The sequence below is a fragment of the Amborella trichopoda genome, chromosome 2, assembly GCF_054954075.1.
Source record: "Amborella trichopoda isolate Santa Cruz 75 chromosome 2, AtrichopodaSantaCruz75HAP2 v2.0, whole genome shotgun sequence".
NCBI classification, from domain to species: Eukaryota; Viridiplantae; Streptophyta; class Magnoliopsida; order Amborellales; family Amborellaceae; genus Amborella; species Amborella trichopoda.
The window spans coordinates 5,742,811-5,765,192 of NC_142337.1; the positions used below are offsets into that span (position 1 = coordinate 5,742,811).

General features: G+C 37.0%; 1 protein-coding gene across 4 annotated transcripts in view; it reads left to right on the top strand.

Moving 5' to 3' along the window:
• ABA3 (molybdenum cofactor sulfurase (LOS5) (ABA3)) overlaps positions 1-22,382 on the top strand; it is a 43,966-nt gene that overhangs the window by 21,249 nt on the left and 335 nt on the right. The window contains exons 12-22 of one of the 4 annotated variants that reach the window (XR_016048944.1): positions 9-111; positions 988-1,104; positions 4,852-4,929; positions 5,083-5,180; positions 6,084-6,159; positions 16,235-16,345; positions 18,300-18,364; positions 19,197-19,348; positions 21,128-21,360; positions 21,696-21,841; positions 22,169-22,279. Coding sequence is in view for 2 of the 4 variants with exons in the window: in XM_006853309.4 (XP_006853371.2) it covers positions 9-111; positions 988-1,104; positions 4,852-4,929; positions 5,079-5,180; positions 6,084-6,159; positions 16,235-16,345; positions 18,300-18,364; positions 19,197-19,348; positions 21,128-21,360; positions 21,696-21,841; positions 22,169-22,279 (1,294 nt within the window). In the remaining 2 variants the exon portion in view is untranslated. Of the gene's footprint in view, positions 1-8; positions 112-987; positions 1,105-4,851; positions 4,930-5,078; positions 5,181-6,083; positions 6,160-16,234; positions 16,346-18,299; positions 18,365-19,196; positions 19,349-21,127; positions 21,361-21,695; positions 21,842-22,168; positions 22,280-22,382 lie in introns of all 4 variants that reach the window. The other 3 variants (XM_006853309.4, XR_016048945.1, XM_088857585.1) reach the window with 3 other exon arrangements.

Sequence of the window (22,382 nt, forward strand, 5' to 3'; positions counted from 1 at the left end):
TTTTCCAGGCATACGGCAGCACTTACTGCTTACGTAAGAAAGACACTTTTGAGCTTAAGGCATGTCAATGGAACTGCAGTCTCTGTACTTTATGGAAGCGATGCAGCCAAGGTTGATTTCTTTTTTCTTAATCGAATTGATCGATATTGCAATGTAGTTTCTAATTCCCTTTTCTAATTTCTTCAATGAGTTTTCGAATCATTAACGTTATGGATCCTCATGGAAGTTGCAATTTTTTGCATTTCATTGGATGTCACCTTATTGCTTATTTGCACTCGTCAGTTCTGAGTGGCCTTCTTGTTGTTTTTTGCCAAATTCTTAAAGTAAATTTAGACAGTAATATGTAGATTCATACCTCATGCATGATTTGTTTTTGGTTGATGAAGGTATAAATTAAATGTGAAGCATGCTTTAATATTAAAGTTTACATATTGTAGGAGGTTACCTAGCATATTTATCATCTTATAAAATAGCTGTAGTTTATATATCAAAATACAACTACCGAGCGAAAACTCCGTCATATATTCAGGTCAAATTATGAAAACATAAAAATTATATGTAAAATATGTATACATTGATTTTACAGAAATATAATTTTTATATGTTTTAATAGATCTTTATATGACACCCAAGTTTGTACACAACCACTTGGCTCAGCAGGGGCGGAGTTTGAGTGACTAGGCCAAGTTCCAGAATGCAGCTTTTTTGTCTTAACTTGCATCAAAGTTTGGCCATGGACAATTTGTGATGTGAACTTTACAAGTTTCGTGATATTCATTTATTCATTCCATCTTGATTCATTTTCATATTGTTCTGCAGTAATTTGATTCATGCATCTGGCTATTTTGGAATTTATACTATTCATCAACTATATGCATAAGGTTCAAATTATGTTGACATGTTGTGCATAATACTTACTCTAGCTGAATGGTTAATGGTAGTTTTCAATACTGAATGGTTAATGGTAGTCTTCAATAAATTGTTTAGGGATTATCTTCGGGGCAGGGTCCTACAATTTCATTCAATTTGAAAAGACCAGATGGCTCTTGGTTTGGCTATCGCGAGGTGGAAAAATTGGCCTCTCTCTCTATGATTCAGTTGAGGGTAATTACCTCTGGCGATTTGTTTTTCCAGTTGTACTTCTTATATCCTACTAGTTGTACTTGGTGTTTATATTGTAATGTGGTTAAAGAAAGATGGCTTCCCTACTCCAAAAGAAGCTATTGTGTCTTTAATGAACTTTTTATACCCTATTGGTTTACTTTATGTCACACTAAAACTGATAGATTTGCAAGTTCTTGCATTCCACTTTACCTCCTACGTGATATGCTTTGGGAATGATGGGTTGCAGATTGCTAGTCATGTATGTGGGTAATCTCATATATACAGCTGTTGGTATCCTTAATGTAGTAAATGCTTCTCCATATGCTACTATGGGTTCTTTTATACTGACCTCAAATATAATTGCCTTGCTGTGCTTAAATAGTTCTAGAAATCAGATTGTGTGGGAGAAATCGATAAACACTTACCATTTTTGTTGTTTTATGAGCATGACTTGTGTATTTATTTGAATGTTGTGGCTATGTACAGTAAGCAGGTAAGGGAAATTTACGCACCATGTTTTCACCTTGCCCATGTGGACAGGTTAGGTTTATTGATAGTTTGATAGACCTGATTAATTTGTCGAAACAAAATTAATGTTGCAAAGTTGGTCTCTGCTCAGGACTCCTTTGAATCAGCTTGTCAAGTCCTGAAATGATTTGACGAATCTCATCCTGTAAGAATTGGCTTTTTTCTGGATTCCCTATTTCTAAGAAGAGTTGAGTAAGACTTGCATGAAATTTAAGAATTACAAGTCTTAGACAAAGCTCCAAAAGTCTCATAAGAGTAACCTATCTTTTACACCTGTCAAGTCCAATTTTTTAAGACTCAAAAGTTGCCTTACCCGAATAAACCCGGGTGAGGCCCAAGTCCTAAAGCTGAGTTGTAAATGTTGGGCATAATCGGAAGATCTGACCATCATTTACAAACTAATAATATTGACTTGATGAGGCGATGATTTGGGCTTACTTGAGGTTTGATCAGTAGGCCAATTATGTGATTTCACTAGTGCTGGTCCTTGGTTTTTATGTTTCTAATATATATTTCCCGAATTTTCACATTCATTAAGACTGAGTTTCATTGCACAAGGAGTTCCCAAAATAAAAGTTCCAGAAAATGGTGACCAAAGGAAGCAAATATTTTATTTATTTATTTTTGAACAGTAGCTATTATGCACGATCGAGGATTCAAGGGGTCAAGGAAGTAGGTCTTAACTACAACAAAATCTTAAAGGGTGGTTCTAAGATGGTCTCGACTTGTTAAAAACCAGATTATAGCTGGTCATATTGCATGGTGGACTTTTTCGTCCTGAATATGTGAGTTTTATGTAAAGAGGTGGGATACTGGGTATCAATTTAGTGCTTATACAATAAATCAGGGACAAGAGAAGGTGAAAAAATGTCTTCAAATTAGCAAAAGGAGAGAGGAGAAGTGTATATTAAATACTACGAGTGAGGATCAGAGGGTCTTGATGAAAGATGACGAGGTCAACAAAAAGTGGATAATTTATTTTTAAGAATTGTTAAATGACAAACGCTATGAGAATACAACATTAGGAGGAAACTTTGACATAAATAAGGGCGGAGGTCATAGATACATTCGCAGGATAAGGATAAGAAGCTTTGAGAAAGATGAAGATAGGAAAAACTTTAGGACTAGATGGTATCCGAATGGAGGTTTCGAAGTGCATGGGGGAGATTGACATATGCTGGCTGACCAAGCTGTTCAACAAGTTGTTGAGAATACAGAAAATACCAGACTAATGGAGAAAAATATTGTGCTACCTATTTATAAGAGCAAAGGAGATATACATAATTATACGAACTATCAAGGGATCCAACTTATGAGCTACACTATGAAGTTGTGGGAGAGATTGATTGAGCAACGACTAAGGCATGAAACGAGCGTATCAGAAAATCAGTTTGGTTTTGTGCCAGGGAAGTCAATAATTGAAGCTATTTTTCTATTTAAGCAACTGATTGAGAAGTTAGAGGGAAGAAAAAATCCCTCCACATGGTTTTTATTGATTTAGAGAAAGCGTACAACATGGTACCTAGAGATTTAATTTAGCTGGTGTTGGAAAAGAAAGAAATCTCTAGAGGTTATATTGACATGGTTAGAGTCATGTATGAGAGCGCTAACTAGTGTGAGACAACAATTGGAGAGACAAGTGAATTTTTAGTGTCAGTAGGCCTACAGTAGGGATCAGAGTTGAGCCCATATCTCTTTGTTTTGATTATGGACGAGTTAAGCCTACAAGACGAGGTACATGGTGTATGTTGTTCGCGGATGATATAGTTTTCATTGATGAGATTAGAACGTTAACTTTGGAGGGATAGTCTAGAATCTAAAGGTTTTAAAATTAGTCAGACTAAGACAAAATATATGGAATGCAAGTTTAGTATTAGTAGGAGTAAAAACGAGGAAGTAGTTAAGATTGAGGAAGATGTCGCACATAGAATTAGAGCTGGGTGGGCGAAGTGGAGATGTACTTCTGGAGTTTTTTGTGATTGCTGCATATCAATGAAATTGGAGGGGAAGTTCTGGAGGACAACTGTAAGACCAGCCATGCTTTATGGACAGAATGTTGGGCGGTCAGGAAACAAAATATCCATATGAGGAATGAAGCTGAGAGGATGATGATGAGATGGATGAGTGGCAAGATAAGAAAGGATAGAATCTTGAATGAATACATTTGAAGGAATTTAGGTGTGGCTTCAATAGGTGATAAGATGAGGTAAAGTAGACTTAGATGAGGTTGACATGTGCAGTGTGGACTTAATACAACACCGATTAGGAGGTGCCATTTGGTTCAAGTGGAAATCTCTAAAAGGCCAAGGGGAAGGCCCAAGAGGATATGGATAGAAACAATGAAAAAAAATATGGTGACATATGGCCTTACTAAGGGTTTGACCCTTGATAGAGCTGAATGGCGGAACAAGACTCATGTCGCCGGCTCCAAATAGTTGGGATAAGGCTCGGATGATGATGATGAAATTGACAAGTTTTATATGTTAATAAAATAATTGATAATTATTTTCCCTAGAGGAATTTACTTTATAAGATTTGAATGTAACTTTTTTAGACCAACATCTTGTCCTAACTTAATATTTAAGTTTTGAGGTTCTAATCATTGCAGATAAAATTATGATACACCTAATACAATCAGGTGTGGTGTCCCTCATTGAAATATCCCTTTGCAGTCGAGATGTATAGGAGTTGCCAAGCCTATTTACCTACCAGAATCGATGAAACCTAACAAGATTGTCACATTCTAGTGTTGACGGCTCGGTAAACATGGTCGAATAACATTGATTCTATGTTCATAGATTTTGCAACCTCTTAAAATATAGTTTTTCCTTGTACTTTCTATTATGTTCTTTAACAAATCATCAGTGATACTAAGGAACAACAGAAAACTATGAAGGAGAAATGGTCTGGTGAAGTTCATGTTGGTCTGAACCTGTTTGGTCACTGGTTGGATTAATCAGAATGATCTTTGGCCGACTCAGTTCGAAAACAATTTGAACTATAAATTGAATGCAGTTATCACCTTCTTCACATGAACTTAATATTAACACATAATGTCTGCTCTGTTCAGTTATTTGTTAGATCTGCATTTGAAGGCTTATTTGTTAGATCAGCATATGAAGGCAGAATGTTCTTATAGCTGCAATATTAAAGATGCAATACATTTAGAATGGTTCTCTGTAGTTGGCTGACCTCTTATTTGCTACTCATATTTTGTAGACTGGATGCTTTTGCAACCCAGGTGCATGTTCAAAATATCTAGGTTTATCTGAAACCGATCTGCGTTTAAACTTTGAGGTATGTCATCCTTTGGGTTTCTGCTCTATGATTACTTCTTTACAAGATGATATTACAGATTTGTTTCTAAATATAATCTGCAGTTTTTTATGCAATTCCATCATGTTTATGATGCATGTGGTTTCGCACATTGTTGCTTTTTGGATCAGGCAGGTCATGTTTGCTGGGATGATAATGACATATTGCATGGGAAACCAACAGGAGCTGTGAGGATATCCTTTGGTTATATGTCGACATTTGAAGATGCAAAGGTAGAAATCTATCCTTATTAACAAGTCCCTCACCTTGGAGACATGCTTTCTTAAGAACTTAACTCCTGGTCCTACAGCAACTGCAATACTGAACAAATGATAAGTTTTTTTTTTGGATGCATTTCAATGAGGTGATAAAACTTTGGAGACAACCTAGTTATTTTTTTGTGCTTTCTCCTAGAAGTTTGTATTTAATGTATTTTGTGCCCTGTGGTTATGATGATGTTTATCTACATCTAGTGCATAAATGCCCAGAATAGTATCTACCTTTTATTTTATCATATGTGATTTTTCTTTCTCTATTTATTATTTTTCCTTGTAGCTGGCAATATGATTCCCCAGTATCTTGTGCTCATCTACATCAATTCAGTTATCTTGGAGGGGATTTTAGATCTTAACAGGAACAACTATTGGAACAACTATTGAATTACTCTGTTCTAAATATTAGATGGAAGCCACATCATGAACCAGCTAATGCACTTCCAAAACTGTTAATAAAGAATGCCTTTGATATCCTGTTTTATGCCATTGCATAAAATATAAATTTCTTTCTCTATTTTATGCTGTTGCTATGTGACATTCACGACGACTCCCCACTGGGATCTTTCTGTTCTGCTTGTTGAAACTTGAGAAAACACATGAGAATTGTGCAACTGTGATGAATTGATTTTTTTATTTTTTATTTTTACATTTACATATGTGTATGTGCCACATGCACAAACGGGCTAAAGAATTGCTGATTTCATACATGGCTGCATTTGTCTATGCTATCTTTTATCTTCAATAAACCTTTCTTTTTGTTTATTGTAGACCTTTTTGTGGCTATGGATTTCTCAGTCGGAATTTTGGAATTTCTTATGTGGTGGAATGATGTTTCTTGCTGATCTATATTCTTCTGTGCAGAAATTTATTAGCTTTCTGGTAAATTCATTTGTTTCAAAGACAACATGCGGGACCAAGTTGAAGTCCTCCATTGAAGGTTTGTTGTTGGACCCTAGCACTTACTGTACTGCATAAGAAAAGATACTCTTTTTAGATAGTTTTTAATCTTCGGGTTTATGTGTTGGGTTGCTGTAATGCATTTAGAGTCTTTAGTTAGTTGTTGGTGTTGAGTATTGTCCAAAATTCAGAAGAACATTTCTCCTTAAAATACGAAATTTTGCAATGACTTAAGCAGCATTCCTGATGATCCATAATGTATGACATCATGACAAGCTTTTCCTTCTGTTTTATATACTTAGTGGTAGTTCAGGATATGTTCATGTTTGGAAATATATGTACTATCCTTCTGTTTTATATACTTAGAGTAATTTCATCCTTTATGAGCATTATGTGCTTTAGTTAGTACAACATTCATTACATACTGTAATGTAGTGAACTAATAAATTGAAAATCATTGATTGGGTACTGATTTGTGCTTCTTGGCTAGATATTTTCAGATTTTGATTTTACAACATGAACCTGAGAACTTTCATCTCTTTCTACATTTGGGATTTTTCATGTGCGATCAAGATTAGAGAATCATGGGCTTGGGTTGGGGCATAGTAATGTCTGGATCTGCGTCGCTTTGCTAGGAATCGGCTAAGTTTCATCAAATAATACTAGACTCTGACAAGTGCTAAGATACATAAGCAAGCAGTCCTGAGGTGATTCGATTCAGGCAAGTTCCAGGTTGACTAACCAAACTTTAAAACTGTGTTCCAGTGTCCTGTAATACTTGCGACTTTGACCTGACCTCAAATCCTAGGGCTGGTTGTCAAACTTTGATCAAAGCCACTCTATTGAGCATCCCTATATTTCAGATGTCATTATCCACATGCCAGCCTCAGTTGCTTACCGATTGGAGCAGCTCATGAGGAATTTTCTGTGGTCTAGCAACGGGGATAGGAAAATTCATCTCATTTCATAGGCTAACATGTGCAAACCGAAGTCTCTTGGGGGGCTGGGCATACGTAACCTCAGAGACAATAACCTTGCCTTACTTGGGAAATGGTGGTGGCGGTTAGCCACCCAAAGTAATCACTTATTGCAGGAGGTGATAAAGTCTAAATACTGTAGCAGCGACCCCTCTTGGGTCCCGTCTAGGCGTGCCCACAGCAACTCCTCTGGAATCTGGAAATCTATCATGCACTCTTACACCCATTTTCAGTCTAAGATCGGATATAGGCCCAGGCATGGTGACAAAACTCTATTGTGGATTGACCCTTGGCATGATGATACTCCCCTTAAGGAACTCTACCACAGCCTGTTCCTACTGGCCTGAGAACCCAATGCAACAATGGAATCCCACTTTCAGTTGGGGGCAACAGGAGGGGTGTAGAGCCCCATCTTTAGAAGACCTCTTTCTGAAGCGGAATTTCAGGATTTCTCAACCCTTTCCAACACTCTAGATTCCTTATTTCTACCGCTTCAGGGACAGGACAGCCTCATTTGGGCCCCCAATCCCTTGGGATACTTCTCGGTGGCCTCTTTCTACTCATCTCTCGCTCACCCCCCAAGCCCCAATCAATGCCCTCCCTCAATGTCTAAAGCTTGGATCTCTCTTGCCCCCCCCCCCTTTCCGCCCCAAAATCCAGTTTTTCTGCTGGATAACTGTGTCCGAGAGGGCCCTCACAGTGGACCAACTGCAAAGAAGGGGATTCTAAATCCCAAACAGATGTATTTTGTGTACTGAAGTAGAGGAAACCAAGTGCCCATCTCTTTGTCCATTGTAAGGTGGCCTCATTTATTTGGGCTCAACTCCTACTGATATTCCAATGGCAGTGGGTCACTCCACCAAACGTCCCGCAGCTTCTAAGTTCAACATTCCCATGGCCCAAGGCTGGAACTCTACTGTGGAGAGCTTTGGTGGCTGCCACTTTGTGGGTAATCTGAAACGAAGAAATGCCAGAATTCCACGGAAGCTCTATTAGATAAGATCAAAGGAGCTGTCATGTTTTGGGCAACCCACCACAAACACTTCAGTGGCCTTTCCCCCTCCGACTTCCTCCACAGTTGGAACCCCATTCTCAGATTCAATCCTCAGAGGTCCCCTTGATCCTCCCTTTGGAGACCAACCAATGATGGGCAAAATGGCGATGTATAAAATTTTTTGGCCTCTATAGACTCCTTGTATAGGGTACCTGTCTGTGGGTAGCCAATTTTTTGGGCGGAACCCATGTGTGGGTATTCAGACCCCCTCTTTTTCTTTGTACTGCTTAAGTCAGGATTATTAGATTGAATGCCAAGAAGATGCTACTGAGAGCTTAGGGCAGTTTGGGTTTGTTTAGTTTTTTCCCCCTCCATCTGAAACATTCCTCACCTAATGAAAGTCCGTCAGCCATAAAAAATTTGAGCAAGGCAGATTTCTTTTAATGAAATATTTTTAGCTTGGCACATCCCTTGACCCCCGAAAAATGACCACCTATTTCCATACCTCTCCCTTTCTCACCCCAACCCAAACCCCCCCTCCCCTTCCCCCCCCCCTCTCTCTCTCTCTCTCACTCTCACAGAGTATATCAGTGTGCCATGGCAAGGCTTTTTCCGCACTCCACAGCAAGCTCCAGGAAAGGTCCGCTCCAACCTCCTACTTTCAGTGGCTATCTCCATCCTTGGTTGAGAAGTGAGAGAACACTACCCCTGTATTCTCATGGAGAGAGAAATAAAGGGTTTAATTGTTCTTTAAGGGGGAAAGAAGGGATTCTTTGGACACCCTGCCCAATTCAGAGAGAAAGAGAGAAGGGGGGGGAGGCAGTGCTGAGCTTGCTCTAATTTTAGAGAGAGGACAATAAAAAAACCTTTTTCTTAACCTCCTTGTTCAAAGAGAGGAAGGTAGAGCTGAGCTTGCTCTGTTTCTAGAGAGAGAATAAGGGTTTCAAACTGCTGTGGTTAGAGATAGGAAGGCAGAGCTGAGCTTACTTTGTGTTTAGAGAGAGGAAAAGAACTTTTTTGGAGATTTGTTTGCTCCTTAAGAGAGATGAAGGGGTCTTCCAATTTGTCCATTTTAGAGAGATAAGTAAGAACTCTGTGCATTATCTTTGAGCTTTGCTTTTGGGCATGTGAAATTGAAATAAGGGGCCTCAAATCTATTGGGATAGTGTGCTTTGCATGAGCATCAATAAGGAAAAGCCGTTGAACTTTGATATACAAAGAGGGTTTCAATTTACTCCATAGATCACTTGAGGATCGATCTTTTGCAGGTGGTTTAAGGGCTTGACTTTCCTTATCTTGTTTCACAAAACTCGCTCTATTTTCTCACTCTTCCCTTATCACTGTTTCTGTATGCATATTCCTTGTACTCTTAATGGTATGTTTCATTAAACCATCTTTTTCAACTTCTGATTATTCTACTTCAGTCACAACCATAGCCACCTTAATCTATGATGAAAAAACCTTCGGTTCAGATTGGCCAAACTCATTAGTGCCCTCTTAAATAAATATTGCATGGTTTTCTATGCTTTTGTTGTTTCACGGGTGGTGGGACTTTGTTACTTCTTATTCTACCCATCTTTCCGATAGATTACATCGCATTTAGGGTTCTATTGTTCAATTTCTCCATTGTGGGTGTGTTGGTTCTCTAAATGGGAGAAAACCAAATTTTTATCACACAAGGTTACCTTGTTCGAATGGGATTATTGTGGCTTATTGGTTATGTCCTTTACCTGAACGGACCACTTAGGTTTTGTTAAATGCTATGGTGCTCTATTATATTTTTGTTGTTTTGGTACCCTGCGGTCCTTTGAGTCCTAACTTGAGCTTGCTTTGTTAAGAGATTCTTTTTTTTACCGTGGGGGGGGGGGGGTTGGGGAGAGAGAGAGAGAGATTCTTGGTTCTGGTTCTCGTTATACCAATAATGGTTCAAGTTTGTTGGCTTCAAAGGACCATGGGCTAATATTTCAAATTCACAATCAAATATTTCAAATTCACAAAGAGAGATGGTGTTGGTCACGGAAGAAGAGACTTCTTGATGGTTTTGGGTCTAGTCCAAATTCAACTCTAGGAAAACTATAAGCTTTTGGAGACAGAAGTCTAATGTTTTGGAATTAGATTTTGGTTGCTTGCTTGCAGTCAGAGATGGTCAATTTACTGGTGATTCGGTTATTGAAACTGGTGCTCCAGGACTTGGGTTTTTTTCTAGAGAATCTGAAACAGTAGAAACCCATGAAACAGTATACTGGTAATTGAGTTACTGAAACTGGGTCTAAGGAATCTCACCCTTAGATTGATCAAGGAATTGGTTTTTCTTCTAATAGGGGATCGGAAACAACTGAAAGCCCAAATTGGAAAGAAGTGCAGCATAATGAGGCAATGAGCCTTGATTCTTCGAGTATCAAGCTTGGTTTGGTTGCTTTCGTATTCTATAGTGTGCTTGTTGTGAGGACATCCATGTATGATTTGATGGCCATATATGCTTGCTGCCTTGCAATTATAGTTCAGCAAGCAGTAACTCTAATGCTCTTGCCTTTCTACCAAAATCAAAGCGTTACAACTCGGCCAAGTCGACTTGGACTTGCCCTAACTCGGTCTTGGAAGGTTGCCTTGCCCAAGCCCCCCCCCCCCCCAGAACTTAGGGTTTATTTATCAATATAAATTTATATTAATATAATTTGCGATAATTTATACTTCAGTTAATCTTTGATTAAATCAGTTATAAAGCATACTTAGTTTCATTCACAATAATTTATACTTCAGTTAATCTTTGATTAAATCAATTATAAAGCATACTTAGTTTTGTTCATTTTTTAATATTTTTTTTTTAAATTTTTCTCATTTTATGAAGTTATCTTTGAACAGTTTTCTTTCTCTTTTTGTTTACTTTTTGAAAACTTCGCATCTTTTATCTACATCTTCTATTGTTTTCTATAATTTTCTTTTATTCCTGATTCAACAGAATGTTTAGGATTTTTGGAACTCTTTTGGCCATTTTGGAGCTCGGTGAGTCGACTCAGATTCGTCGGAGTAACTCGGCCACGTCGGTGGCTGAGTTCTGCTGCGAAGCTGAGTTTGAAAGAATTGACCAAAAGCATTGCCGGGTCTCCCATTGTCTTTAAAAATCCTTTCATTTAGGTGCCACCTCGAAGAGCCTGTTAAAAAATAGCTAAAAAATCAAGAAAGAAATTTATGCGAAGTTGACAAACAAACACATCTAGCGAATAAAATCTGCTTAATATTTTCACAAACTTTCAAACAATCTACCTGCACAATAAAACAAAATGAAAGGATGTTTAAAATGTTTTGATAGGGCTCCAGCCCTATTAAAATAAGTAAATCCTTACTTCAAAACTCATCGAAAATTACAGTTCTTGTGTCGAAAAATCTTCAAATCGATCATCTTGGCCTTGACCAAGTGGTTGTGAAATGTATATTGTAACACCTTATCTAAACCATCTATTTTACTCTAAAAATATGTGTTTACAAATCCCCAAGATCTGAACCATTTTTTGAGCTTTAAATTTCATAGGTGTTGGAAATTGATTTTAGAGCCATCGTGGAGATTCTGATGTCCAAAGTGCTCTCCAGATAAGGATTCAACATGAGGCTTTACATTGTTTTCATAAAGCCTAGTCCTTGCAGAAACTGCATCCTTTTCAATTTCATGGTGAGAAGAATTTGAAATTTTTTTGATGTGAACATTCTTTTCATTAGACATCCAAAATGGCTCAATGGAAAGGTTGAGATTTGCTGTTAATGAGTCCATTTGCTTAGAGGGTGCGGTTTGTTTAGAGCCTAAGCTATAAGCAATCAAATTAGAGCCTACCTTCAAAAAGTGACGAGAAAAGTGGTTTCAATACTGAAAATCTTTGTAATAGTCTTAAAATATATTTTCATCTTTATTTATAAAGTTTAAAGCTTCAAAAATAGTGTAGATTGACAAATCTATGAAAACTTGGAAATCTTGAAAATTGACGATCCAAAAATGCATTACAAAATACACTATTTTCGCAACTTGAAATCCAGTTTTTTCTCATGTCCATGCATCTTGATGTCGAGATGATCAATTTGAGGATATTTGGGCATCAAAACAACCTCTTCTAATGAACTATTTGAGGTAGGCTCTCATTTGATTGTTTAGAGCCTCGGCTCTATATAAAGTTTTCCCTTGCTTAGATTATATAAAGCTTATGTTAGGGTGTCATACTGCAAGGCATCCTCCATGGATTCACTTATAAGTGTGGAATTGGAGGTTGCTTCCTATGAGAATTGGGTATTCTTTAAAGCACTCATGAAAACTAGAAATTGACGCAGAGCCTGTAACACACAATCCTTTAAAAAAGCCACATCTTTCTGAAGGAAAATGTGTGGTATGTGGGAAGCTTATCAATAATGCATATAATTCGAAGTTTGTCAACTCGCTATCCCGATAAGTTTCCGCATAAGACTAAGTCTGTAGGACACCCTCACTTATGCATTGTCTTTTCTAATATGTTTGGGGATTGGCTAGTTATTTTGAATCAGGCAGGGGATTGTTAAATTTTTCTCTTTTTTTTTGGTGTTTCCAAATTAACTTTAATTTAAATTTTTATTCTGAAGTATTCTCAAGCCTAGGCAGAGGAGGGTTCTGCTACATAGGTAGCCAGCATAAAACTTTGCTGCAAGTTTCTGTGAATTATGAATCTACGTTATTTACTCATGCTAGGGCAGAAAGCCATAAGTGACGCTCTGCACCTGCTGAGAAAAGACATGGGAACTTATGGTCTTACTGAGGGTATGACCCTTGATAGAACAGAATGATGGAACATGATTTATGTAGCCGGCTTCAAATAGTTGGGATAAGACTCCAAGGATGATGATCAGTGTTTTAAAATGTGGCCGTGTTGCCGCATATGCGGCTGCATCAGGCACTATGTGCCACCCAGGGCATCGCACTTTCCCGCATATGCGGTTTGGAGAGATGCGCCTGCATCAGAGCTGCATCCCACATCGACCGTATCAGGCCGCATAATCTGTCCACCATTTGGGCAAGGGCAATAATGTCATTTTGACCTTTGAAATTGGGGGGAAAGGGTTTGGGGGGTATTTAACTACCCAAACAACATTTTTTCAGCCACATATGTGGCTTTTATTGGATCGATTGAATCAAAAAAAATTTTGGGCATAAATTTTATTTGTTGAAGTCCTTCGATTGGTAATACAAGATACTACAAACTAAAAGTCCATGAATATTAAAAGTTACAAATCAAAGAACTTTTGCCAGTACTTTTCAAATAAAATTTGCATCTTTAAAGAGTTTCATGGACTAATACAGTAAACTTACAAGTTAATGAGTTTATAAAATTTATTGATCTTCATAAATGCTTTTATATCGTAAAGTTACAACATTTTTATAAATTTATAAAGTTTACAAGTCGAGTCGAAGAGCTTCATGGACTCTTTTCAAAATTAAGAGTTTATAAAATTTGTAACTTTAAAGTTTTTGGTTGCAGATTTGTGCTTATGGTTGTTGATTGTTGAATGTTTTATGAAGCTAGTTTCTAATTTCTATCAGGAGAGAGTGAGTATAGAATCTTCGAAATCTAATACTTTTGGACTTAATGAATAATCTAAATACCTACTAGCATATATAGCGCCTCCATATTTTTTCTATGCATTAACCTATTTTTTTAGACTTTTTAGAATTTTCTTATATTTATTGATCACATCATCGCGATGCACCCTTATCTGGACCGCAACGAGCCGCATCGGCCCCCCCAACGCTTTTGGCCGCATCCTGCATTTTAAAACACTAATGGTGATGACGATGATTAGACTACCTTTTCTTAGTGGTTATGAGACCTCATGAGAGCCTATGTCTATAATGTGGTCCATTTGGACCACTTGGAACATTGTGTTTTTCTTTTAATGATGTGGGATCTTTGGACAGGTGCTATATGACATTTAATGATGTGGGATGTTTTGGATAGGTGCTATATGACATTTAATGAAGTGGACAGTTATAATGAAATGTGTATGGTTATTTTTTTTGAGAAAGTTAACCATTTTTGTTTTGCGCCTTCCACACCTTTGTACAATAGCATGGGTGGCCAATCCGAGTTTGCACCCAAATCCAAGCAGTTTTACGTCATGCGGTAAGATGATGTATTACAATTTAGAGTCATGTGAGTTTTTTTTTTGGGTAAGTGTCATGTGAGTTATTATAATATAAGATATGACGTAGGGCTTTTATGACATTTAATATCTTTGTTATGACACATGTCATGCTACATTTTAATGGTAAAACCCATGTGTTCTCATCTATAACACCTATAATCTCCATTTATTTATTTATTTTTGAAAAAATGCTCTTTACTCTCTCTCATAAAACCCCAGCTTTCATGTTGTTTCTCTCTCTACTCGTTTTTGTCCTCCAACCAAAAACCCAATATTTTATCATCTCACACCTCTTAGAAGGCTTTCATGTATCATTTTGTGTGTAGGAAACCTTTAATATATTTGGTTATATCATTTGGTGTGACAGATACAAGGAATATCTATTCTTGATTTTCATTCCCATCCAAAGCTTTTCTGGCATATTACTGATTGGAAGAAATCAATATCTTTGGCTGTGGTTTTAAGCTAGTATTTTGGACATGCTTCTTAGAGATTCGGCAAGTGTTTTATTGATCTGGCTGTATCCTAGTAGTGTACGCACCAGGACCGATTGCATCTTGGACTTTTACTGACTTGAGGGCATTGAACACTTTAAAGAAAGTGAGTCCATCTCGGGCCTCCAGATTGTTGCCCATAAACTCCAAACCTGGACCTAATCCCTACGGGATTAACTAGAAGTAAGAGTAGTCTTATACACCCCCAAACGGACCTAATCCCTTCGGGGATTAGATAGTAGTAAGAGCAATGGTCCCGACTCGCCGAATCCTTACTAGGCCTCGCCCTATGGGCACGACGAGTTCCTCCTAAGTTTGTTGTACGCCATGTATGTATAACCTATATACATTAATATGTCTATTTGAATAAAGAACGTTCAAATTGCTTGTTGGGTAGCATTATGTTGAGGGTTCGACCCTCTCACAAACACTCCCTCCTCCTTTTAAATTTAATCCTTTTTTAAGGAGTTAAGAAAGCAAGAGTTCCAAAAGGAGCAACCTTGGGGATCGAACCCAAGACCTCTCGGGTAAAGAGTCATAACAATAGCGGCACGACTAACTGATAAGCCATCTTAGGTTTGATGGTAAAAAATGGGAGTTTATATATATATATATATATATATTAATTTTTGGTATGGTTTCTATAAGGTTGCAACCTTAAACAATCCAATTAAGGCGCACCTTCAAATTTTATAATTTTGGTGAAAAATTCTTTAAGATTATCTCAAAATCTATTTTTATATCTAATTATAAAAGTTTAAACTTCAAAAATGGTTAAAATCAAGTAGATCTATAAACATATGAAAATCTTGAAAATGGATGGTCTGTATAATGTTTTGCAAGATGCACTATTTTTGGGACTCAAAATCTTTTTTTCTTTCATATTCATACATCTCGATGTCGAGATGATCAATTAGAGGTTTTCTCAACATTAAAACAACCTTTTCCGATGCATTTTTGACATGCATATGTAATTCTACATTTTAAGGTTGCAACCTTATATAAACTTGTTCCATTAATTTTTTGGTCTTTATTTTTATTTTTCGAACTCAGGGGAGTTACTTGGACTCACCTGAATAACTTGGCAAGGGCCAAGTACCTTGGCTGAGCTGTTTCTCTGTATACTGAGTAAGAGTGTTTCTAAGATTCGTACGGAATATGGACTCTCAAGCTAGGTATTACAGACTTGTTTGAGTCTATTAGGGCTTTTTCTAAAGAAACCATGTTAGAGTCCATGAGATGTAACCACATGGTGAATGCAATGTGTCCATTGTTGTTTGTGCAGGTAATGCTCTTTTCTTTTCAGGGCAGTAAGCATGCCATTTGTTTGCTTCTATTATCAATTCATATTTGGCCTTTCCTAATTGTTCTTGTTGGCCAACGTGTCAATGAAAAGGCATCATTGTTTATTCCAAATCATTGATTAGTATCGGATAATATCATTCAGAATAATATTTCTAATTATCCTCAGCTTTTCCTTCATTTCAATTTCAGGCACGTGGAAAGGTCATTCAGAGGGTGAAATTTATTTGAAGTCAATTACTCTCTATCCTATAAAATCATGTGCTGGGTTCAGTGTGGAGAAATGGCCTCTCAGTAGTACTGGTAACCTGCTACATGCTATATTAATGGGTTTGGACAGAGTTGTTGTGAAATGCATATCTTCATTTAATGTTATAGTTGATTAGAACTTAATGAATTATACAAAACAAGCCCATGAGTAGAAATTAAATATGCAGAGTATACCATGGAGTAAAAAGATACTTTTTCTATAAATTAGTTTCTCCCCATGTCGAATGAATTATACAAGTGCTCCCTGGCATGATATAAGGAGCACTTTGTTCATTCGCCATATTATAATTGTAAATTTTGGGGTAAATTGTGTCATCATCATTCACAGATTGAGAACCTCCTGTTTACGCCTGAATTCACACCGATCTTTGAGCGAGATCAGCTCAAATCTCTTGTGGAACGAGCTAATTTTAAAAATCAGTAGAGAGAGTGGGGTCGCTCAAATTATAGGCTCAGAAGCATCGCAGATCTATGCATATCCAATTCTCTTGTGAGTCTATTGGCAGAAGAGAAAGAGAGATTGCGTACTTGAGAAATCCAGAGTTGGGCCTCGTATCAGGACCGCGGGTTGATTTACACCTTTTGATGCATTCTCTTGCTTTCTTGAAGTATGGCTTCTAAGGTTTTAAGATCTAGGAGAACTTGTTCTTAGGATTTGATCTTGATTTTGGAGAGATTTTGATAGGATTTGGGTCTTTGGAGCTTTAGCCTAAGGCATTCTAGGGTTTTTTTCCTATTTTTCTAGGAGTTTTAGGAGTTTGCCTATTTTTCTAGGTATTTTAGACGAATTTTTGAATTTTTTAGGCTTTATAGAGTTTATTCTAATTTTCTAGGGTTTTTCCCTAATTTTCTTGAGGATTTTCCTAATTATCTGGAATTTCTGAGAATTTCCTAATTATCTAGGAATTTTCCTAACTAATTTTCTAGGGAAGTTTTAGTGTTTTTTTTGGGATTTTAGAGGGGGTATTTATAGGTTTGAGGTAACGTTAGGCTTGAAATTAATTAATCTATTGTCCTACTACTAGTTTTATTAGGATCAGGGTATTTTTCGAATTTTTCCTGAATATTTCGATCAAAAACCGCCTTAAAAATCCAGTCAAAATGGGACTTAAACATGTTTTGGCTTGTCTCGGGCCGGTTGAACCATGCAACACATGGCTTGTCGCACGGCCTAACATGTGTTGAGTCGTGCAGGGGGCTAAAATGTCATTTTTCTGAACAATTTTTCCCCGGGCCATATCTTTCTAACCGCAAGTCGGATTCAGGCAAATCTTGGACCCTTGAAAACTTTGTGACCTCGTATGTTATTTGAGGGGTCTACCAGGCTAGGACTCAGGGTCTCAGTTTTAGGTTTCTGGTTATTAGATTGGCGTTCAGGTCAGTATTCTGGGTTCATAAGACTCATGGGTGTCTAAGGTGACTATTTGAGGGTATTAGGATAGGTTTTGGGTGATCTTGAGACAATTCTAAGTGCTTTACTAGGGCTCATTGGGTTACTGTGGTCCATAGGACTCGGAACTAAGGTCTATGGGAATTCTATTAGCCAGAATTTCTGGGGGGGCGTCCACACCTCCTCTCCCTGAAATAATTTATTTATTTTATCCCATCTTTGTCATCTGTCATCTATTCTTTTTATTCCTCGAGTCCTTGTTGAACCTCCTTTTGCTTGTCTTGTTTTTAATATTGAGTACTTAAATCATCCCTAAGGCCAAACCTTTTTCGTCCTTCCGGACTTCAGGAAAGGGCATATACCATATGTGGAAAGAATAATGGTTATCATACACACATCCTTTTGATTGAATGCCCACAGTTTTGATATTGCATTTCATGACAAGGCAAACCAGCATCTATGTTAATACTTTTGGTCACCTTGTAAATGTAATGCTCACTTTTCTTAAATCTGGACTGCTCTTAGATTGTGAATTTGTTATGGCTCTGTAGTGCATTTTGGTTTATTTATTTACTTTCTACTCTGATATTTTATTAGGCCTACATTATGATCGTGAGTGGCTTCTCAGGAGCATTAATGGTGAGGTTCTAACTCAAAAGAAGGTAACTACAAATTTCAAACTTGAAATCATTATGTGTTCAGTAAAATCATTAAGGAATCAACGCAGAAGTCACGAATTTTTTGTAGAAGCTGTTATAATGCAACTAGATTTGAAGCAGTCATCTCTCAATTTTTTTTTGAAAATTCACATAATGACCCTGTTGTTTGTTGAAAAATGTGAAACACTGGAACTGCACTTTACTTGTAATCATAGATTCTTTATGCATGTTTTTATGTGTGTATGTGGAGGCTGCAAGATTGTGGCTTTGTGTGTGTGCTTGTGTTTTAGAGAAGCAAACTTGGTGCTTCTCTCTCTCTCTCTCTCTCTCAATGTGTTGTTGAGTGAGAGAGGTGGTGCAACATCACCATGTGGTGTCTTTGAAATTGTTTTAAAAGCAAAGTTAGGTTGATTTATGATTTACTGAAGGTATCATATTCTTCTTGTAATGTTTAATATTTTTGTTATTTCTCCAAATTTTCTGGTTTCTCCTTGTGTTGATTTTTATCCAAGCTTGAAGAAGACAAGCATAGATGAAATATGAGTTGTTCAATTTAAAAGTTCTAGGGGCTCATAAGTTAAATGTTATATATGTTATGATTTTTGTGTTTTTTATTTCCTTTATGAGAATGCAGCTAACCAAAACAGACTTGATCATTTGTGAATATGCCACATGTGATAGATTATTAGCCTCTGATTACAGTTTGACTTTTATGCATGTTGTGTAACACTGATAATGTTTTATAGGTCCCAGGGCCATTTAATAATGCATTCTTTATTTAGAGAAATGGGCAGTGTCATGTTCTATTTAATTACACTATAATATGGATTTATAGGTCCCAAGAATGTGTTCAATTAGCACGTTCATTGACTCTACCAAAGGCAAGTTGTTTGTTGAATCGCCCAATTGCCCAGAGCCGCTGCAGATTGCTCTTGAACTGAATACTGTTGGAAGTTTCACAGAGGAAGCCGATGTATATGGGAGAAGGTATACATCTCTTTACTATTATATGACAGCTAAAGTTGAAAACATTCCTTTTCAATGTTTTATCCCTCCCAATGTCACCCTTTTGCGATTTTTGGATTCAGTATATATTTGAATTCTGTTTCCAAAATGTATGCTCCATATCTCATATAAGTTATTGAGAATTTCCTATTAATTTTAGGTAATATAATGCAATTGAGTATCGCCACTCAGTAGATCAGCAGGTTTGAATAATTGTAATAATGTTGGGAGCCCGTGCGATTTATATTCAGTCAGTACAATAGTTCTAAATACTGGAATATTAATGAAATTGATGCACGTTTTTCTATAATTTTTAAGCATGAAGAGTTCAGATCATGGTTTCATCAAATTGTCATTTTTTGTTCTCTATGCGCGTGTGTGTGTGCTTACGCTCATGTATGTATGTGGGATCTTCTATTTCACAGTTTGTGTTCCAGATTTTTCTCAAAAATGAATGCCATTAACCACATGTTATTTTTAAAAAAAATGGTAGGGATCTTTTGTTATTTGTCTGAGGCAATTACAAATAAATAGTATAAAGCAAGGGTGTATATTTAGAAATAATCATCTTTACATGTTGAATTATCTGCCCGTATTATTTGTTTTTCTTCATAACAAATGGTAGTAAATGCCAATGTCCAAAAGTATTTTTGCAAAAGACATGGAAGGGGTGCAAGATTACTTCATTGAAAGCCTCTACCATTGGCAGACCATTGTGTTATCTTTTAATGTGCTTTCAGATCTTGTATAACTCTAGAGTTTAATTATTTGAATTGAACCATTTCTGAGACAAACTCAATACTAGTGCTTTAATAGCTGCAAAACATATACAGCAGAGATTACTAGATACAATACACTAAATGGACAGATGACAAAATGGGTGAGGAGATAGATGTGATGTTCCAAAAGACACAGAAAGACATGTCAGCATCTAGCACTAATATGAGTTCCATCCCCAAAAATTGAACTTTTAGATGCCAGACATCCATACATCATTTAACGGAGGATGGTGAGATTTTAAGTGGCATTAAGTATTTCATATCGACATATCAACTGAAGAGGTTAAGCAAAAGCATCTTGTTGGACATGCATGTCATGTTCTTAGTATGTCAACAAGTTTCAACAGCTATTAACTGTGGTCAAATTACAGTGACAGAGGCTTCACCATGCTAAGGACAAATGCCTCACATTCTGATAGATTGCAATGGTCCTCCTTACCCCCAAGTTTATAAAAAGGAAATTGGAGGAGACTTACTCTTATTTGAGTCTTCTTTTAAGTACAAGAGAGATTGAGATCACAACTTGTAATAAGTGATATCAGAGTAAAGATTTATGCACTATTTGACCATATCATTATTTGCCTTAAGCAACCAAATGCAATTTGTTAATAATGAACATTGTCTATGCTTGTAACCTTATGACACAACCTTTTTCTCTTCTTTCTTTATATGTTAAGCTAATGAATATTGGCAGGGATCAATTGTGGATATTTTCTGGTAATAGAGTACATGCAAGATCTACATATAGGATTGATTAGACATGCACACTAATATATCTTTAAATATTCAATCTGAAAAATATGGTCTGCTTTCACTTATGTACTGAACAGGATGTATTGGAATATTTCAAATATTAAATCCAGTGCTTGGAATAATTGAGCACTACCTAAATACCTACTACATGATAGATTCTATATGAAAGCTCGTGGACAATTTTTAAACTGATTTGGCAACTAACTGATGACCCATTTGAATGTCCTAGATATCAAGTGCAGACTTATGGTAGCAAAGTCAATCAGTGGTTCACAGATGCTGTTGGCCGGCCTTGTGTCTTAATGAGATGCCATGGTGCTGAGTTTACAAGTTGCATACGGGAAAATGACATCAGAGGAAGATGTAGAGATGTAAACAGTAGACTCAACTTCGTCAATGAAGCTCAACTCTTGCTGATTTCCGAGGCTAGTGTTCGTGACCTTAACACCCGGATAAACTCACGTATGTCACTTCCCAGCTCTCATTTCTATAGCCATCTTCTTGATAGTATCTAGCAATATTTTCAAGGATTTAGTTATATAAACTGGTATAAGCATTCTCTCAGTTCATCGTGTTGGGGTAAAAGCAAATTTTGACAAGTTGGCTCTTGCCGAAGGGCATCAGAATCCTTAAATCATGTCATCAAGGATTTGTAATGCGATTTCGTGATTATTTTACCAATCTTTTTTATAGTGAACTTTGTGCAGTCCTGAAAACAGCTGTCTGCATAGAACATGAAATGTTTCAGAGATAACAGACGCTTGAGATACTGTAGTGATAAACAATGACTGTGACAGGTGTACAAAAGGGAAGTTTTGCACATGCCACAGAATCAGTTTATGTGGACCCCATGAGATTTCGTCCCAATTTTGTTGTATCAGGAGCCAATTCATATGATGAAGACAACTGGAGAAGTGTCAATATAGGAAAGCAGCTTTTCACTGTAAGAATCTCACTCATCTTTGAGTTGTCATTATGTGTGTTTCTTATGAGGAGGAATATTTTTCTTGTTGCTACAGGATACACCCTGCCCATTAGTTCTTCACCTTAGTGGTTGTTTTTGTTATTTGAAAGTAAGCTTGGCATCTTCCTTCATTGGTCAGGTGATGAAACCACAGCATGATACCAAGGTTTCAGTCCCACCCCACTTACAGACTGAAAAAACAAGAAACCCAATAATCATTTTCTCAAAGTTTCTTCGTCTGCAATCATTCTTATATAAACATGGTGGTGCTTAGATTTTTACACTTTCATATCTATTATTTTACAGGCACTAGGCGGATGCAACCGTTGTCAAATGATCAATATCAGCCCATGGTCAGGGCAAGTCCAAATGTCCAAGGAACCTTTGGCGACTCTAGCCTCTTTTAGGCGAGTGCAGGTCAGTTGCACGACTTGATTGCCATGGCTTCTAACGCAGATTCTGATTGTCAGCAGTGCAAAATTCATCATAATCATAATAATGATGATGATGAAGAAAAATA